The sequence below is a fragment of the Polyodon spathula genome, chromosome 12 (assembly GCF_017654505.1).
Source record: "Polyodon spathula isolate WHYD16114869_AA chromosome 12, ASM1765450v1, whole genome shotgun sequence".
NCBI lineage: Eukaryota > Metazoa > Chordata > Actinopteri > Acipenseriformes > Polyodontidae > Polyodon > Polyodon spathula.
The window spans coordinates 38,328,174-38,347,683 of NC_054545.1; the positions used below are offsets into that span (position 1 = coordinate 38,328,174).

General features: G+C 41.8%; 2 protein-coding genes across 4 annotated transcripts; both read right to left on the bottom strand.

Annotated features, from left to right (window-relative positions):
* Positions 1-172: 172 nt before the first annotated feature.
* On the bottom strand, positions 173-5,043 carry LOC121323790 (thioredoxin domain-containing protein 15-like). The gene is made up of 5 exons (XM_041265005.1): positions 4,668-5,043; positions 3,825-4,294; positions 3,492-3,655; positions 1,974-2,104; positions 173-557 (listed from the first exon to the last, which is right to left on the bottom strand). Exons 1-5 carry the CDS (start codon positions 4,756-4,758, stop codon positions 361-363), a joined length of 1,053 nt encoding a protein of 350 aa, XP_041120939.1. The 5' UTR covers positions 4,759-5,043; the 3' UTR covers positions 173-360.
* Positions 5,044-10,565: 5,522 nt separating this feature from the next.
* On the bottom strand, positions 10,566-17,818 carry LOC121324460 (UPF0461 protein C5orf24 homolog). 3 transcript variants are annotated; one of them, XM_041266375.1, is made up of 3 exons: positions 17,391-17,818; positions 14,796-15,391; positions 10,566-12,255 (listed from the first exon to the last, which is right to left on the bottom strand). In XM_041266375.1, the coding sequence occupies exons 2-3, from the start codon at positions 15,386-15,388 to the stop codon at positions 12,216-12,218; spliced, it is 633 nt and encodes a 210-aa protein (XP_041122309.1). In that variant the 5' UTR covers positions 15,389-15,391; positions 17,391-17,818; the 3' UTR covers positions 10,566-12,215. The 3 variants fall into 3 exon arrangements, with proteins under 3 accessions (XP_041122309.1, XP_041122308.1, XP_041122310.1); XM_041266374.1 differs by lacking the exon at positions 17,391-17,818 and adding an exon at positions 15,679-16,440; XM_041266376.1 differs by lacking the exon at positions 17,391-17,818 and adding an exon at positions 15,679-16,436 and having other exon boundaries at positions 14,889-15,391.
* Positions 17,819-19,510: the final 1,692 nt, after the last annotated feature.

Here is a 19,510-nt window from a genome sequence, read left to right on the forward strand (position 1 = left end):
CAAGACACAGAGATCCTGTGGTATGCGGTCTTGGAGAAGACAAATACTCACCAATTCCAAACCCTGTGGCTATTTCTATACTGTATGACATAACCTTTTTGTGCAATTCTGATTGATTCCTGTATTTAAGAAGGAAGTAAACTGCCATGTTACGAGACTACAAACAAAGACACCTTTAAAACAACATTTATTTGTGTACATGCACCCAACACATTAAACACACCATGAAAAAGCAGCAGGCTTATTAGGTATGATTTGACTGAAGTGTAACACATTTTATTGGGGTCGACTTTGCCTTCCTCAGCTGGCTCATTAATGAAAGCGCTGCACAGTGCATCCAGTTTAACAGCCGGTCTTGTTTCAGTCCTGGTGTTCATGCTCCTGCCCAGGCATCAGCCAACGGACGCTGTCAGTGCGCAGTAATGCGTAAATCAGAAAGCCTGTAATAAACATGATGGAGAAGACTAGAAGCCAGTCGATGCTCCTGACAGGGATGCTGGGTAGGGGCCCGGACAGGTCTTGCTCGGTTACTTCCTCCTCAGCCTTGCCTTCTACTCCTGCAAGTACAAACGAGACACATTGGAAACTCCCAGCAGCAAACAGGTCCAAGTTGCTAGATTCAGAGATCTGCTCATTGCACATGGATAGTACGATTCAGAGATCTGCTCATTGCACATGGATAGTACGATTCATTGCATGTGGAAAGTGTGATTCAGAGATCTGCTTATTGCACCTCATTACACATGGATAGTACGATTCAGAGATCTGCTCATTGCACCTCTCATTACACATGGATAGTACGATTCAGAGATCTGCTCATTGCACCTCTCATTACACATGGATAGTACGATTCATAGATCTGCTCATTGCACCTCTCACTACACATGGATAGTACGATTCATAGATCTGCTCATTGCACCTCTCACTACACATGGATAGTACGATTCAGAGATCTGCTCATTGCACCTCTCATTACACATGGATAGTACGATTCATAGATCTGCTCATTGCACCTCTCACTACACATGGATAGTACGATTCAGAGATCTGCTCATTGCACCTCTCATTACACATGGATAGTACGATTCATAGATCTGTTCATTGCACCTCTCATTACACATGGATAGTACGATTCATAGATCTGTTCATTGCACCTCTCATTACACATGGATAGCACGATTCATAGATCTGTTCATTGCACCTCTCATTACACATGGATAGTACGATTCAGAGATCTGCTCATTGCACCTCTCATTACACATGGATAGTACGATTCAGAGATCTGCTCATTGCACCTCTCATTACACATGGATAGTACGATTCAGAGATCTGCTCATTGCACCTCTCATTACACATGGATAGTACGATTCAGAGATCTGCTCATTGCACCTCTCATTACACATGGATCTGTTCATTGCACCTCTCATTACACATGGATAGTACGATTCATAGATCTGTTCATTGCACCTCTCATTAATTACATTCCGATTCATAGATCATTGCACCTCTCATTGATCTGCTCATTGCACCTCTCATTACACATGGATAGTACGATTCAGAGATCTGCTCATTGCACCTCTCATTACACATGGATATAGTACATTGCATTCATTACACAGATCTGATCTGCTCATTGCACCTCTCATTACACATGGATAGTACAATTCAGAGATCTGCTCATTGCAGCTATCATTACACGTGGATTGTACCTACTGCTGAATTGTGGCCCGTTTAACGATCATACAACTTGTATTGCACAGTTAGGAATACACAACAGGACTCCCAAACTTCTAGCTCTGAGCCTCCTGAAGCTTCTGTCCTCAAGTATAAAAAGTATAGCCAAGTTGTTTTGTTGTGTACTTGGAATAAATACATCTATATTACAGTAGACAGCTGCTAAGGGGTAATGGGTGACAATGGATGTGTTTGCTCTCAATCCTATCTATTTTATAATACTGTTCTATTGTACAAACCAGTCTGGTTCACGATGAATGCCTTCAGAGTTCCCAGGGTCCGCACCGTCTGGTTAAACCTGGCCATTGGTTTCACCCCTTGAAACAGGAGGATGTTGGGAACAGCAACTGTGCCAAACCTAGTGGAGAGACTAAATATACAAAGGGTATAAATGTTTGGTACAGCACACATGCTAGCAGTTCACATGCAATGATGTGTAATGTTACCTGCTGTGCTGGGAGGTGCAGTGCACATGCAGTGGTGTGTAATGCAGTGCACATGCAATGGTGTGTAATGTTACCTGCCTGCTGTGCTGGGAGGTGCAGTGCACATGCAGTGGTGTGTAATGTTGCACCAGTGGTGTGTAATGTTACCTGCTGTGCTGGGAGGTGCAGTGCACATGCAGTGGTGTGTAATGTTACCTGCTGTGCTGGGAGGTGCAGTGCACATGCAGTGGTGTGTAATGTTACCTGCTGTGCTGTGCAGTGCACAATGTAATGTTACCTGCTGTGCTGGGAGGTGCAGTGCACATGCAGTGGTGTGTAATGTTACCTGCTGTGCATGCAGTGCACATGCAGTGGTGTGTAATGTTACCTGCTGTGCTGGGAGGTGCAGTGCACATGCAGTGGTGTGTAATGTTACCTGCTGTGCTGGGAGGTGCAGTGCACATGCAGTGGTGTGTAATGTTACCAGCTGTGCTGGGAGGTGCAGTGCACATGCAGTGGTGTGTAATGTTACCAGCTGTGCTGGGAGGTGTGCACATGCAATGATGTTTAATGTTACCTGCTGTGCTGGGAGGTGCAGTGCACATGCAGTGGTGTGTAATGTTACCTGCTGTGCTGGGAGGTGCAGTGCACATGCAGTGGTGTGTAATGTTACCTGCTGTGCTGGGAGGTGCAGTGCACATGCAGTGGTGTGTAATGTTACCTGCTGTGCTGGGAGGCTGCAGTGCACATGCAGTGGTGTGTAATGTTACCAGCTGTGCTGGGAGGTGCAGTGCAGTGCACATGCAGTGGTGTGTAATGTTACCTGCTGTGCTGGGAGGTGCAGTGCACATGCAGTGGTGTGTAATGTTACCTGCTGTGCTGGGAGGTGCAGTGCACATGCAGTGGTGTGTAATGTTACCTGCTGTGCTGGGAGGTGCAGTGCACATGCAGTGGTGTGTAATGACCTGCTGTGCTGGGAGGTGCAGTGCACATGCACCTGCTGTGCTGGGATGCAGTGCACATGCAGTGGTGTGTAATGTTACCTGCTGTGCTGGGAGGTGCAGTGCACATGCAGTGGTGTGTAATGTTACCTGCTGTGCTGGGAGGTGCAGTGCACATGCAGTGGTGTGTAATGTTACCAGCTGTGCTGGGAGGTGCAGTGCACATGCAGTGGTGTGTAATGTTACCAGCTGTGCTGGGAGGTGCAGTGCACATGCAGTGGTGTGTAATGTTACCTGCTGTGCTGGGAGGCTGCAGTGCACATGCAGTGGTGTGTAATGTTACCAGCTGTGCTGGGAGGTGCAGTGCACATGCAGTGGTGTGTAATGTTACCTGCTGTGCTGGGAGGCATCCAGTGCTAGGAAGTGCATACTTGGAAACACACGTGGCAGGGCGTTGAAATGAGGACCCAGGGAAGCTGAGAAGTGACACCATGTGGTGTAGAACAATACCAGGGAGCACTCGCTGCCATTGGCATTTAGAAACTCCATCAGATCCTACAGGGAAACAAACGTGTATTTCAATTGAATACAACCTACATTTGCTTTATGACAATGTTTGTTTTTTGTTTTTTGTTTTTTTTTTTTTTGGGGGGGGGGGGGGGGGTTGCCAGCTGCAGGGCACACCTGCTGCAAAGTGTAGTGTTTTATTATTGTTGCTTCCTACCTGTGAAGCATTTAGAATTTGCACAGTGAGGCTGTCCAGCACGGTTACATTTCTCTCTGCACAGTTCACTTTAGGCGTCTTTGGTGTTTCAGTTGCGTTGTTTTCTTCTGCGTGCACGATTCCCAGCCTAACAACTTCAGTCTCTTCCGAACTCTCCTCATTAAAAGACTGTGCTAAAGAAGCCAGGGTTTCGTGAGCCTTGCAGGTAGTAGCATCTCTGGCATCAGATTCAGCCTCTGCATCTCCTGGGATTAGCGTAAGCACCCCCAACTGAGAGGAGGCTGCATGCTCTGCATTCTCTGTCCTAAGCATTGCATCTGCAATCTCCGCAGTCTTAAACTGCACAGCGCCCTGGGCTTTAAATAAAGGCTCCCCGTCGTCTGCATCCACAAATTTGGGAAGGTTTTCCGGCCGGGAATCTAAATGGGATTCCTCTGGTGAAGGAAATTCTGCAGGACCCCCATTCTCCGCTGGAAATAAGACGGGTGCAAAGCACAAAACAAAATACAAATGTCAGCGCGGGCAACCAAACGATCCACAAAAAAGTCAGACTTCGATTTTCAAGACATAAGACTGGGTTTGGGCAAAACGACTTGATATGAAACAGACCTGTTGTATTCGTTTTGTACGTTTATTATTATTATTATTATTATTATTATTATTATTATTATTATCATCCTTTAGTTTACAGATCAAAATATGTGTGCTACTTGTATCGTTACAACATCGCTTTAATCCGATTACAAAATATTGGCCAAAGTAGCCAATAACTGTGTAATTTACTGCGGCATGGAACACCGAAAGAGTACAGATAAACCATGTGTTTACAACAGCAACACTTACCTGAACCACCAGCGAAGATCTGACGTGATGCAAAAACGTAAAGCGTAACAAACAATGTACAAAACACCCTTGTCCCCACTGCCAAGTTCATCACAGCTACTGTATATAAATAAAATAAACCACTGAAAACGATTTACGTCTTCATTACATTTCAACACCTACCGGAGCAGAGTGCTTCGGAGAAAAGCACAACTGAGTCTAACCTGTGCTGCTTCTATTTCCGGGTCATTGCTACAGACAGCACTGTAGCGGCAACTGCGCTGTATTTGTCCTTATTTCGGTTTAATTCGTTGATCACGCAAAAAGAAGTGCCAGAATTTCTAAAACTCCAGTGTTTCAGAGAATGTGAACAGTTAATAAAGTATGGCACAGGCCCGGTTTTTGGGATGGAACCGCATAAGTCTAGCGTTTTTATTTGTCCATGTCTGTCACATGAATATGTCCTCACACGAGTGGAAAAGCTTGCAGGCATTTTTAACATTATGATCAGAGAGAAAAAGAGTGAGATATCTGCTTTCCACAACCTTTCGATTAAAATATGACGTATTTTAATTATTGCCGTTTTGTTACAAGATACATCAGTTTACAACTAATGTGATTACAGTTTTAAATATAGGCTGCCCCTGTTTTCTTTTATGTCCAAAATTCTGGGCCGATTTGCTTTTCAGATAACGTCACAAATTCTGGGCCGCTCTGGTTTTTAGATAATTTTCGAATTCAGCCCAGTTTTTGGGACTCAGCTGACAGCCACGTTTCTAAGCAGGTATCACCGACCATGCAACCCCTGCACACTACACACCACTAAGCAACCCCTGCACGCACACCTAGCCATCACTTTTAGAGCATATTTCTGGAACAGAAGCACCTAGAACCACTATTCAAATAGTTCTAGACTCAGGGGACGAGACTGAATGTAACATGCCCAGTTTTGTAGCAATTCTTTGCACAAAAACAAACAAAAAAAAAAAAAATCAGGCTGTTCAGCCCCATTCATGTCTATGGCAGTGTTAAAAAAACACATTTTCATCTCTCGACCCAGAGCACCTACAACTACCGTTCGAAGGTTGTGCAAATAACGTTATCTAAAAACTAGAGCAGCCCAGAATTTGGGATGTTATCTGAAAATTATAACAGCCCAGAATTTGGGACGTATTCGCAAACCAAATAGGCACAGAATTTGGGACATTAAGCAAAGCGGCCCAGAATTTGGGATGTAAATTAAAACAGGGGCAGCCTATACTTAAAACTGTGATTACACTAGAGATAAGCTAATGTATCCTGTAACAAAACTGCAATAGTGTATATATTTGATATTAAAAAACACCGCGCAAACAATTATAGATATATGCTATTTGAAAGAAAACAGTACACCGCTACAGAAAAAAAAAAATTCTTACATTCGTGCATAACATGATAATTCATATAAAGTAATAACCGATAGTTTGTTATATTAGTACAACAAAATACCACATTATATTTTAATTGAAAGGTTGTGGAAAACAGAGCTCTTGCTCTCTTTCTCTCTGATCGTAATGTTAAAAATGCCTGCAAGCATTTCCACTCTGGTAACGACATATTCATGTGACAAACATGGACCAATCAAAATGCGAGACTGTTACGAGGTTCCATCCCAAAAACCGGGCCTGTGTCATACCTCCATGTGATGAACACACAAGGTAGACTGCAGCTGGGGGATTTCAGACACAAAGCTTACAGACAATTTATTTTTAGAAGTACCGGTATTTATGTATTTGGTTATTTGTGCACTGGTAAAATCCATCTTCAGCATAGACATGTCGCCTTTGGTTTATAAATGAGAGCCTAAATGCAAATACAATACAAAAAGCCTTGATTCCCAAATGCTTATAAAGACTGTTGGCTGCCCTGTTTATAAAATATATCAACATGTCTTTTTCCACGAGTCTCAATTGCTTGCTATTTTAAAACCGACCGTTTGGTTTCAAGGGCAGAATGGGACTGTGTGGGTGTTTCCGGTCCTCACTGCTGTGTGCACACCATGCCCTTTTTTTACTTAACATATATATACAATGTATACACCTTGTAGCTGTAACCAAGCAATGCTGTTAGCTCTGCAAAACATACCGTGGAGATCTGCAAGACAAGGTCATTCTAAAAGGGCAAAGACGTTTTTAAATTGTTTTTTTTTAAAACATTTCAACTACAGCACAGATTAAAAGCAGTTTACCTGTGATACTGCATCTAAAGCATTAGCATCTGCCCAATTAGAGAACCACAAGGATCTGCAACAGGACTGCTAATAAAGACAATGGACTCACTTCTTTAAAGAAGCTTTGTAATAGGAAGGGGGGGCAAGGTAATACAAAGAATCTAAACCCCCCAATATTTTATTGCTCTTACTCACTGCAGTGACTAGACTGAGGGGGACCTTCTTACAATTACACTGTGAAACCAGACCAACACACTGCAGTGATTAAACTGAGGGGGACCTTCTTACAATTACACTGTGAAACCAGACCAGCACACTGCATGACTAGACTGAGGGGGACCTTCTTACAATTACACTGTGAAACCAGACCAGCACACTGCATGACTAGACTGAGGGGGACCTTCTTACAATTACACTGTGAAACCAGACCAGCACACTGCAGTGATTAAACTGAGGGGGACCTTCTTACAATTACACTGTGAAACCAGACCAACACACTGCATGACTAGACTGAGGGGGACCTTCTTACAATTACACTGTGAAACCAGACCAGCACACTGCAGTGATTAAACTGAGGGGGACCTTCTTACAATTACACTGTGAAACCAGACCAGCACACTGCATGACTAGACTGAGGGGGACCTTCTTACAATTACACTGTGAAACCAGACCAGCACACTGCATGACTAGACTGAGGGGGACCTTCTTACAATTACACTGTGAAACCAGACCAACACACTGCATGACTAGACTGAGGGGGACCTTCTTACAATTACACTGTGAAACCAGACCAGCACACTGCATGACTAGACTGAGGGGGACCTTCTTACAATTACACTGTGAAACCAGACCAGCACACTGCATGACTAGACTGAGGGGGACCTTCTTACAATTACACTGTGAAACCAGACCAGCACACTGCATGACTAGACTGAGGGGGACCTTCTTACAATTACACTGTGAAACCAGACCAACACACTGCATGACTAGACTGAGGGGGACCTTCTTACAATTACACTGTGAAACCAGACCAACACACTGCATGACTAGACTGAGGGGGACCTTCTTACAATTACACTGTGAAACCAGACCAGCACACTGCAGTGATTAAACTGAGGGGGACCTTCTTACAATTACACTGTGAAACCAGACCAGCACACTGCATGACTAGACTGAGGGGGACCTTCTTACAATTACACTGTGAAACCAGACCAGCACACTGCATGACTAGACTGAGGGGGACCTTCTTACAATTACACTGTGAAACCAGACCAACACACTGCAGTGATTAAACTGAGGGGGACCTTCTTACAATTACACTGTGAAACCAGACCAGCACACTGCAGTGATTAAACTGAGGGGGACCTTCTTACAATTACACTGTGAAACCAGACCAGCACACTGCATGACTAGACTGAGGGGGACCTTCTTACAATTACACTGTGAAACCAGACCAGCACACTGCATGACTAGACTGAGGGGGACCTTCTTACAATTACACTGTGAAACCAACCAGCAATACATGACTAGACCCCCCAATATTTTATTGCTCTTACACACTGCAGTGACTAGACTGAGGGGGACCTTCTTACAATTACACTGTGAAACCAGACCAGCACACTGCAGTGATTAAACTGAGGGGGACCTTCTTACAATTACACTGTGAAACCAGACCAACACACTGCATGACTAGACTGAGGGGGACCTTCTTACAATTACACTGTGAAACCAGACCAGCACACTGCATGACTAGACTGAGGGGGACCTTCTTACAATTACACTGTGAAACCAGACCAGCACACTGCATGACTAGACTGAGGGGGACCTTCTTACAATTACACTGTGAAACCAGACCAGCACACTGCATGACTAGACTGAGGGGGACCTTCTTACAATTACACTGTGAAACCAGACCAGCACACTGCATGACTAGACTGAGGGGGACCTTCTTACAATTACACTGTGAAACCAGACCAACACACTGCATGACTAGACTGAGGGGGACCTTCTTACAATTACACTGTGAAACCAGACCAGCACACTGCAGTGATTAAACTGAGGGGGACCTTCTTACAATTACACTGTGAAACCAGACCAGCACACTGCATGACTAGACTGAGGGGGACCTTCTTACAATTACACTGTGAAACCAGACCAGCACACTGCATGACTAGACTGAGGGGGACCTTCTTACAATTACACTGTGAAACCAGACCAGCACACTGCATGACTAGACTGAGGGGGACCTTCTTACAATTACACTGTGAAACCAGACCAGCACACTGCATGACTAGACTGAGGGGGACCTTCTTACAATTACACTGTGAAACCAGACCAGCACACTGCATGACTAGACTGAGGGGGACCTTCTTACAATTACACTGTGAAACCAGACCAGCACACTGCATGACTAGACTGAGGGGGACCTTCTTACAATTACACTGTGAAACCAGACCAGCACACTGCATGACTAGACTGAGGGGGACCTTCTTACAATTACACTGTGAAACCAGACCAGCACACTGCATGACTAGACTGAGGGGGACCTTCTTACAATTACACTGTGAAACCAGACCAGCACACTGCATGACTAGACTGAGGGGGACCTTCTTACAATTACACTGTGAAACCAGACCAACACACTGCATGACTAGACTGAGGGGGACCTTCTTACAATTACACTGTGAAACCAGACCAACACACTGCATGACTAGACTGAGGGGGACCTTCTTACAATTACACTGTGAAACCAGACCAACACACTGCAGTGATTAAACTGAGGGGGACCTTCTTACAATTACACTGTGAAACCAGACCAACACACTGCATGACTAGACTGAGGGGGACCTTCTTACAATTACACTGTGAAACCAGACCAGCACACTGCATGACTAGACTGAGGGGGACCTTCTTACAATTATACTGTGAAACCAGACCAGCACACTGCAGTGATTAAACTGAGGGGGACCTTCTTACAATTACACTGTGAAACCAGACCAGCACACTGCATGACTAGACTGAGGGGGACCTTCTTACAATTACACTGTGAAACCAGACCAACACACTGCAGTGACTAGACTGAGGGGGACCTTCTTACAATTACACTGTGAAACCAGACCAACACACTGCAGTGATTAAACTGAGGGGGACCTTCTTACAATTACACTGTGAAACCAGACCAGCACACTGCATGACTAGACTGAGGGGGACCTTACAATTACACTGTGGGGGATTTGCTACCACCATGCAAAAATATATCTATCTGAAAAGACACCAAACATTGTCTAGAGCTGTCATTAGGCTCAGTCTGAACTGTGTGACTAGACTGAGGGGGTCTAACAGGATACTGAAGCGCTTCCACATATTACCAAGATTATCTGATATTACTATTAATGTAAATCATCTGCTATTCAGTTTTGATAAGAGTCCAAAGTGCAGAATAATTTAACTGTAAAGCTTTGCCATGCTTTTTCTTTTGGAAACAGGGGCATTATGGATGCAAATGCTCAATTGAAAAGTCTTGTTAAATTTCCTTTCAAAAGTTTCCATCTGCTACAGATCCACAAAGATAAACAAGACAAACACAGAAGCCTTGGAAACACTGCACTCAGAAACCACTTAGGCAGAAAATGCCTTTCTGTCAGAATGGTGGACATAAATAAAGTCTCGTTTGTTGTTTTTTTTTTTTTTTTTTTTACAGAACATGCTGATTTACTTGAACCAAAATCCAATGTTTAATTCACAAACACACTTTATATTTCTAACATACATTGCTCTAATAAGCATACATCATTACACATATTTTCAAAGATATAGACTTAACAAATATGCTTTTACATAACATATGTAAGGGGCCTTACACTCAATATAAAAAATTAATAAAAACCAAAAACTCTAAAAGAAAAGGGCCCTTTTCAAGGCTGCAGGAAAACTATGCAAAAATGTGAACTTGACAGATGAAATGAATACTGCACAAGGTGTTCTCTATGCAATGTGTAGCTCATCAATAGAACCTTTCTTTATGGTTTACATCTGTAAAGTCAGGTGCTGATATAAAGTTTACAAAATTATATATATATATATATATATATATATATATATATATATATATATATATATATATATATATATATATATATACATATATATACCAAAGTTATATACACACTGTATCAAATATGATCAATTGCTACATATACTGTAAGCACTACAAAGATGCAGAATACAGATGTGCAACATACAATGTAAGAGACAGCTGTGGTTATGTGGTGTTCACTCATTAACAGCTGCAGCAAATTCTTTTCTCCTTTTTTAAGCCTAATATTTATTAGTTCTGATTTGGTAAAATCTGTTTTTCCATTAAAAAAGTGACATGTCAAAAACCAAACCAACAGTGGAGCATTGCTGGCGCTGCGCCCCCGTCGTTTGAGTGTACAAAAGGACAGTCCAGGTGCATTGGTGTAAGTGCTCTGTCACAGGGTTACATAGATGCTGCTTCCTGGAGCTGTCATTGAAGTGCACTGAGGAGCCCTCACGCTTCATCTCTGTACAGTTTACTTGCATCACTAATGGCCTGATATTACAGGGTGAGGGCCGATCAGTTCAAGCAGATTCTTTGGTTCTGGGCCAAACTAAACTGCAGAAACGGGCTTCTCCTTGAAAGACATGGGTGATCACAGAGGGTTTCTTTGTGGATTTGTTTAAAAGGTGCTTCTCCTTGAAACACATGGATGATCACAGAGGGTTTCTTTGTGGATTTGTTTAGAATGTGCTTCTCCTTTAAACATGTGGATGATCACAGAGGGTTTCTTTGTGGATTTGTTTAGAATGTGCTTCTCCTTGAAACACGTGGATGATCACAGAGGGTTTCTTTATGCATTTTTGTTTAGAATGTGCTTCTCCTTGAAACACGAGGATGATCACAGAGGGTTTCTTTGTGGATCTGTTTCTTTCTACACAGTAGTCAGTCTTCCTGTTTGTATCCAGCGTTAGGAATTGAGAAGCCAACACTGACACAAGACTGAAAAGAGTTTAAAAGAGTTTAAAAGACAAAGTAAATGTGATGAGACCACGATGTACATGTCCCAGGTGCTGGACACAGTGTCACAATGCAATGGTGGGAAGGACACCATGTTCTTCACAATACTTCTATGCCACAGGATAAAACAAATAAATGAAATACTAATATGCTTTCCTCCCCACTCTTACAGAGAATTCTGATGAGAACAATGAAACAAGCAACCGTGGACCATGTGGTGTCTAGGATGACCAGCATGGATACTGGACGTGGTTAGGTGTAGTCTCAGCATTTCATTTTAGTTAAAGGCTTTTGTTGACACAGAAGCTAAGGTGAAGTTCCGCTATGATCCGCTACTGAACTGTGGGGCTGCATGTTGACACCTGATAAAAAAAAAACAGAACATCAAGTAGGTACCTTGGTATAGGTATATCATGTGTACAGCATATCTATATAGAGAGCGAGAGAGAGAGACACACACACACACATCCGTGATGAACAGAACGCTCCACACGTTCCAAATGTTACACACATACTAGAAGGAAAATACTGGAGAAATTACACAAGTATGTATTTCAGTAATGGGGCTAAGATGGTTGGCTCCAATTCAATTTCTATAAATTTAAATAAATACATAAAACAAAATCTCTCTCTCTCTCTCTCTCTCTCTCTCTCTCTCTCTCTCATATACAGTCGTAGAGAAAGTCTATACCCCCTTTCAAATTTTTCACCTTTGGTTGCCTTATAGCCTGGAATTAAAATAGTTTTTCATTTATCTACACATCCTACCTCAAAACTTCCAAGTGAAAAAGAAATATTCTAGAAATTTGCAGAAAATTAAATAAAAATAAAAACTGAAATAGCTTGGTTGGATAAGTGTCCACCCCCCTTGTAATAGCAACCCTAAGTTAGCTCAGGTGTAGTCAATCGCCTTCAAAATCACACTCCAAGTTAAGTGGCCTTCACCTGCTTTAAGCTGTAGTGATTCACACGATTTTAGGATAAATTCAACAGTTCCTGTAGGTTCCCTCTGCTGGGTAGTGCATTTAAAAGCAAAGACTCAACCATAAGCACCTTCAAAAGAAGGCGCTTTCAAAAGAACTCCGTGTTCAACCTTGTTGAAAGGCACAGATCAGGAGATGGGTACAAAAAATATCAAAGGCCTTGAATATCCCTTGGAGCACGGTCAAGACGATTATTAAGACATGGAAGGTGTATGGCACCACCAAGACCCGTCGGGCCGTCCCTCCAAACTGGATAACCAAGCAAAAAGGATACTGTTTAGGGAGGCCCATCTAGAATCCTGTTTGAAGTATACAAAAAAACACACAGGAGATTCTGTAGACATGTGGCAAAAAGTTTTGTGGTCTGACGAAACTAAAATTGAACTGACCTAAATGCAAAGTGTTATGTTTGCCGCAAACTCAACACTGCAGTGTGTTGGCGCATCACCCAAAGGCACATCATGTTATGGGGATGTTTCTCATCGGCAGGGACTGGGGCACTTGTCAGGATAGAAGGGAAAATGAATGGAGCAAAGTACAGAGAAGTCCTTGAGGAAAACCTGCTGCCCTCTGCAAGAAAGTGGAGCCTTATCCAATTATCATCTTTCAGTTTTAATATATTATTTTTTTCTCAATAAAAACTTTTTTCCCCTTAACAGTGTGGAGTATGGTGTGTAGATAAGTGGGAAAAAATTCTCATTTAAATGCATGAAAAACTCTGAGGCACTGACACAACAAAATGTGAAAAAAGTTCAAGGGGGTGTAGACTTTCTATACTATATATTGATATATATTCATATAACCATATATATAATATATATATATATATATATATATATATATATATATATATATATATATATATATACACACACACACACACACACACACACACACACACGTGCACTTTATAACAGTAACATTAAAACACTAAAAATGTGCAACGTTTTGTCTTAAATAACATTTTATTTCACGTCGCTTACATTGGGGTATAGAACTGAAACAAGGTCGCCTGCCTTAACATTTCTCTAAAGGGTTTTCACTCCTCAAAGCAGATTTCCCGATTGGTGCCCGTGTGGAATTCTGCTCTTTAGAAACCAAGCAATCAATGTGCTGCACTGAACAGACTGCCCTTGTGCTCGAGTCTTTCCTCTGGATCCATGAAAACAAATACCCTCAAGGACTCTTTCTGTACATTCTCAATTCAATACGTTGCTTTAACCAGCATCCCGTGAAATTTACTCCCAGGCATCAAGTATCTGCAAGGCCAGAGAACTCAAAATGAAAAGCCTTTTATCCCATGAGCACTTGTTAGTACTCGTGAACAAGATAGGAGGTAGCTCGTGACTGCATGAGAATGCCGTAGTCCGAACGTTGTTATATACAATCAGACCTCAATTTGTTTGTGATGGTTACAGACACATGGTACCAAAACCATGTACCTGAGGTCTATATTGACTCAGAACCGTAGTGTATTGTTTTGTTCTAGTTGTCACTTGTGTGACCTGGTTCCCCCACAATATATATACTGTATAATTATGTGATATATATATGATAAACTACCCAATGTGTTACATGAACTGTGACATATATATATATATATATATATATATATATATATATATATATATATATATATATATATATATATATATATATACATACACACACACATACATACACACACACACACACACACACACACAGCAGTAGAGAGGCTTGTCATGAGTAAACTAACACTCTCATCTTGCCTGTTTGCTCAGGACAAGTCCCTGTGTATATCAATCACAAGCACGCTGAGGACCCGTCTCCTCCTGCAGTAGACTACTGAACTATTCCAACATGCTGTTGTTCCACAGCACTCTGCACATGCACTCCACACAAGCAATGCAGTAATAAATAGGAGAGTGCAGCATTACTCGTTGGGCTGTTTCTCTTTGCCAGCGGGTTCACATAAAGCTCTCTTGTGCATCATTGAATAGGGGAAGGCTGCAGAGCTGCAGGATGCGTACCCCAGTTTGGAGAGACGCGACAGAGTCTTGATGCTGCCTGGCGGTCTGCCCGGGCTAACCTTGTACCCGGCTGCCTTAGTGGTGCCCAGGGGCCTCCCAGGACTGGTCTTGAACCCGGCTGCCTTTGTGGTGCCCAGGGGCCGGCCGGTGCTGGTTCTGTAGCCAGCCAGTTTGGTGGTCCCAGAAGGTCTGCCTCTCCTGCCCGATCTTCCAAGGCTTTTCTTCTTCTTCGAGTCCTCAGGCTTCTCCGTGTTTTTACCCCCTCCTGTCTGGGAGTTTGTTTCCTGCCGCGGACAGGGCATGGCTTTGTGGGTGCTGTGCGGCGGGGATGTCAGGGCCAGGGGCAGGGGCAGAGGAGGGGGTGGAGGGGGGTAGAACTTGCTGGACTGCGAGGTGCAGAGATCGAACTGACTGCCCGGGTGTCGGCCCTCCTCCGCCAGGCAGGATGCTCTGCTGTTCATGCAATAATCACTGGCGTTGCTGGCAACCTGGCGCATCATTCTCTGTGTGAAGAGAAAATCAGGACACTGTGTGTCAATACAGGCTTGAGCAGCATTTGAGAGGCTCGCTCTGCAATGGAGCTGCACTGGAGCACTTTCACTGTGCAGTTCATTCTGCAGAGTCTAATAATGCACCTTTTTCATAGACTGGCTTGATGACTTTGGTACAAAAAAATAAAATAACAGCTTGCATTTAAAATGAGCTACATACTAGGTTTCAAATATAAAAATGCTTTAAAATACCCTATCATCATAATAATACAAATTATAAATACATAAACCATACTCACCAACAATGCATAATGATAGTTGGATTTAGTTGACATTGCTTTGGCAATGTGAACCCTTATATAACTTTCTGCTACTAAAATAAAAAGAAAAGCAATATGTAGCCGGTTTCACTGATATTTTACAGTAACACGGCATGAACAGAAGATTTCTTAAACCACAGTCACACAATTGCAACAAGTCCCAATGACTTGCACACGGCGCCACCCTCAACATGAAGTTCACAATGCAGAGGACACTGCGTGCATCTACTTTTGTATTTATTCCAGGGAGTGGGATATTTTCTGTACAACAAAACCACAATCCAGTAGAATAACGTGTTTAAGAATACAGGGCGTGTGGCCAGACATACAGCATGACAATTTACACTAAATGCAGTCAGACTCCCATCACGATAAAGACCATGAAGCCTACATACACCTGGGTTGCCAGTAATATTCCGTATAAAAGGGTATCACAATACTTCTTGTTTTCATATACATTAGCGTAATCTTGAGAAATTAAAAACCATACATAAAGACTAAATGAGCGTAAAAACAAACAATTGCTAAAGTATAGCAAATGAACTCTTAGAACAAAAATAGTTCATATGCGTTATTAAGCTGCAGCTACACACAGCAATAATCACACCTCCGACTTAACTCATGGGCTATGACACTACCAGCATTGAACTCGGCAGAAAACGCCCATATAAATCAAACCAATAGAGGGGTAGCTCACTCCAAGATCTGACCTACCACAAGATGGTGACCACACAAAATATGACCAAAACCCATAAAATGGTGAGGGCACACACATGACATGTAAATTTACATTTAATTGTGCAACTGCACACCACATTTAACACACAATAACACAAACAACACTGTTAAAACACCACTATTTGCAATCAGCCCTGCAATGACTTCTGGGATTCCAGTTTTAACATAATTAGATGTAATATCTACGGTAGGGCCAATGCTACGTTTTTTTTTAAAGAAATGTTCTTTAAAAATAAACATCTTTTCTTGTTTTTAGTATGAAGGTAATTTTCTGTTATATTTAAGGTAAATTGCCATTTTATAAGAGAAGGCAATTTAACTTCACTGTTCACCATAATTTTACCGTTGAATTTGCGGCCATTTTTTACAGTGTACATATAACCACGAATAACCACTTACTCTGTAAAATCTTCATAGACAACTTTCAAAGGCAAGAAATAACAGAAATCGGAGTTTGTATTATCAAGACAATGCTGCTCATTTAACAGTTTTTTTTTTTTTTTTTTATATAATATAGAAATGTAGAGTCTATGTTTTATTAATTACTTCGTCTGTTGTGTCCGGCCTGTTTTTTTTTTTTTTTTTTTTTTTTTGCTCACTTGTTTCTGGAACAAGCAGAATACATTTTCAGGCCTTCTGTAGTGTGGTAGTACAGTAATATTTACATCAGTGGACAAAATAGGCAATCGTGTATTTTGGTAACCTTTTTATTGCGACATTGTTCACCAGATACAGCTGCTTAACAGACATACTGGATGTATTCAAACAAAAGGTCTTTGTTTCTGGTTAATAACACTACACGTACATTTCCTTACAAAAACGGTGCGTTCCGATATACCGAAGCCGGATATATTGCAGTTTGATATGATGCATTGCTATATTACAGAGCATATTTTAAAAATCAATACTCAGTCATCATTCAGAACACTGTAGAAAAAAAAACAAAACTGTACCTTGTTTGTTTGCAGATCATGGAATGCAAAGGGTTAAATACAAAAACGAAAGATCTTCCATTCTTTAAATCGCAAATATAGTCATTTTGTATCTGTGCGTGACGACCAGTCGACAGGCATGTCGATATTTTTTTAAATTTCCGTTGCTGAAGTCTGAAATTATGCTCTTTTCATCGGATTTTATTTAGCTGTTGCAGAGGGGTTAGATGAGAAAGGCAGCCATTTTCGTTAAAAATTAATAAAGCAAAGGGAGATACTGCGCATGCGCGCTGTTCCAGTTGGGAATTGCAGCAACAGCAGAGCAAATAAACACTACAAGCTGAATGAGCTCGCGACCGCTGCAGCCCGAATGTTGTTTACGCTAATTTAAAAAAAAAAGAAAACAAGCAGTCTTTGATTATTTGCTTTAGATACTGCAGTATACGATTACGGTATGATTAGAAAGAAAGAAAAAAACTTATCCCCTCCCTTTCACACATATACGCGTGTAACCACACTTCCCGTTGTACGTGTAACATCTTATCATCCAAAACCTGATGAAACATTGCACCTGGCGCACGTCATCATCGACCATAACTCACTAGCTCAACAGTGCCATTCTGCATCATCACTTACCATCACTCACCAGTGGCATTCTGCACCTTCACACATCATCACTCACCAGCTCAAGTGCCATTCTGCATCATCACTGACCACCACTCAACAGTCCAAAAGAGCCATTCTGCATCATCACTGACCACCACTCAACAGTCCAAAAGAGCCATTCTGCATCATCACTGACCACCACTCAACAGTCCAAAAGAGCCATTCTGCATCATCACTGACCACCACTCAACAGTCCAAAAGAGCCATTCTGCATCATCACTGACCACCACTCAACAGTCCAAAAGTGCCATTCTGCATCATCACTGACCAACACTCACCAGCTCAACAGTGCCATTCTGCATCTTCGCACGTCATCATTACACCCATCCAAACATTAGTCTTATTGAATTGGCCTCTTGAGTTTGACCTCGTGGGCTGTTTTTGAAGTTATGGAAAGATGAAAAAGGCCACCATGTGATGTTGTTTTAGATTTGTATTTTTTGCTCCCCATCAGATTGTTTTTTCTGTAATTTATACATTTTCTTTTGGTACCACTTCCTCGTGAATAGCCCAGTCCCTGTATGATGGAAACACTGCTTGCTGTAGCAGATGGATCAGTTATAAAAGCTAACAGATTACTTAGTACATGTTACATTGTTTGTCAAATTATTGCACACATACACAACAAAAACAAAGGTGTCAAATTCTCAAATCAAGACCTTCACATGAGAAATGTTTCTGCATGGGGTCCTTTTCAGCCACTTTGTGACAGGTATCCCTTTTCTCAAGGTGTCTGTGGTTCTATAGCCCAGTGCCTTTGTGCTTGAACAGCCCAGTCTCCAATCCCAGACATTTCTTTTTCCACTGGTTTGCAGTGCATGTCTGGACACTGTCAGAGATGACCAAGAGATGTTCAACTTGTAGAGGGACAGGCTTTTATATTACTGATAATGAAGTCCAGTCACACAGCTATGCCCAAGCGCAGATTCCAACACATGGGGGAACTTGCTGACACATACTATGAATTCAGCCTTTATTAAAATCCGTATCTTGGAGACATAACAAATAATTAATACAAAACAAAAAAACAAAAAGGGACAGCACAGTTAAAAAAAAAAAAAAAAAAAAAAAGAGATAAGCAGACTCACTTTATTACATTTATGTATAACATCTGAATTTAAACCTCAACCAAGTGACATCTGAATGTAAAACTTCACGAAACACTGAATGCCAAGAGTGAAGATGAATGAAGATGGTTCTACTTAGTTTCACTTTAATTGTCATAGAAACTACAGCTATATATACACATCCCATTGTGTCATTACACCGTGTAACAATTTTATTTTTTTTTTTTTTTTTTGTTCCTGGGTAGTAAGTGTTATTTCCTAATTGCTTATGCCTCAAAAGTATAGAAAATGGCTATTATTCCCCACAAACTTTGCTTTTGTGACCAGGACAGTGATATTTCAAAATATCACTATTTCCAATGGGAAAACGGGCAAATGTGTGTTTTTCGTTCACATAAAGTCAGCAAA

Excerpts from the sequence above, each read along its gene's own strand:
- LOC121324460 (XM_041266374.1), bottom strand. The coding sequence starts at position 15,714 with ATGTCAACTAAATCCAACTATCATTATGCATTGTTG. Across the intron at positions 15,392-15,678 it reads ACTATCATTATGCATTGTTG|AGAATGATGCGCCAGGTTGC; the intron begins GTGAGTATGGTT and ends CTCTTCACACAG. Across the intron at positions 12,256-14,795 it reads AAAGAGAAACAGCCCAACGA|GTGTCAACATGCAGCCCCAC; the intron begins GTAATGCTGCAC and ends TTTTTTTATCAG.
- LOC121323790 (XM_041265005.1), bottom strand. The coding sequence starts at position 4,758 with ATGAACTTGGCAGTGGGGACAAGGGTGTTTTGTACATTGTTTGTTACG. Across the intron at positions 3,656-3,824 it reads AAATTCTAAATGCTTCACAG|GATCTGATGGAGTTTCTAAA; the intron begins GTAGGAAGCAAC and ends GTTTCCCTGTAG. Across the intron at positions 2,105-3,491 it reads GATGCCTCCCAGCACAGCAG|TCTCTCCACTAGGTTTGGCA; the intron begins GTAACATTACAC and ends TTGTATATTTAG.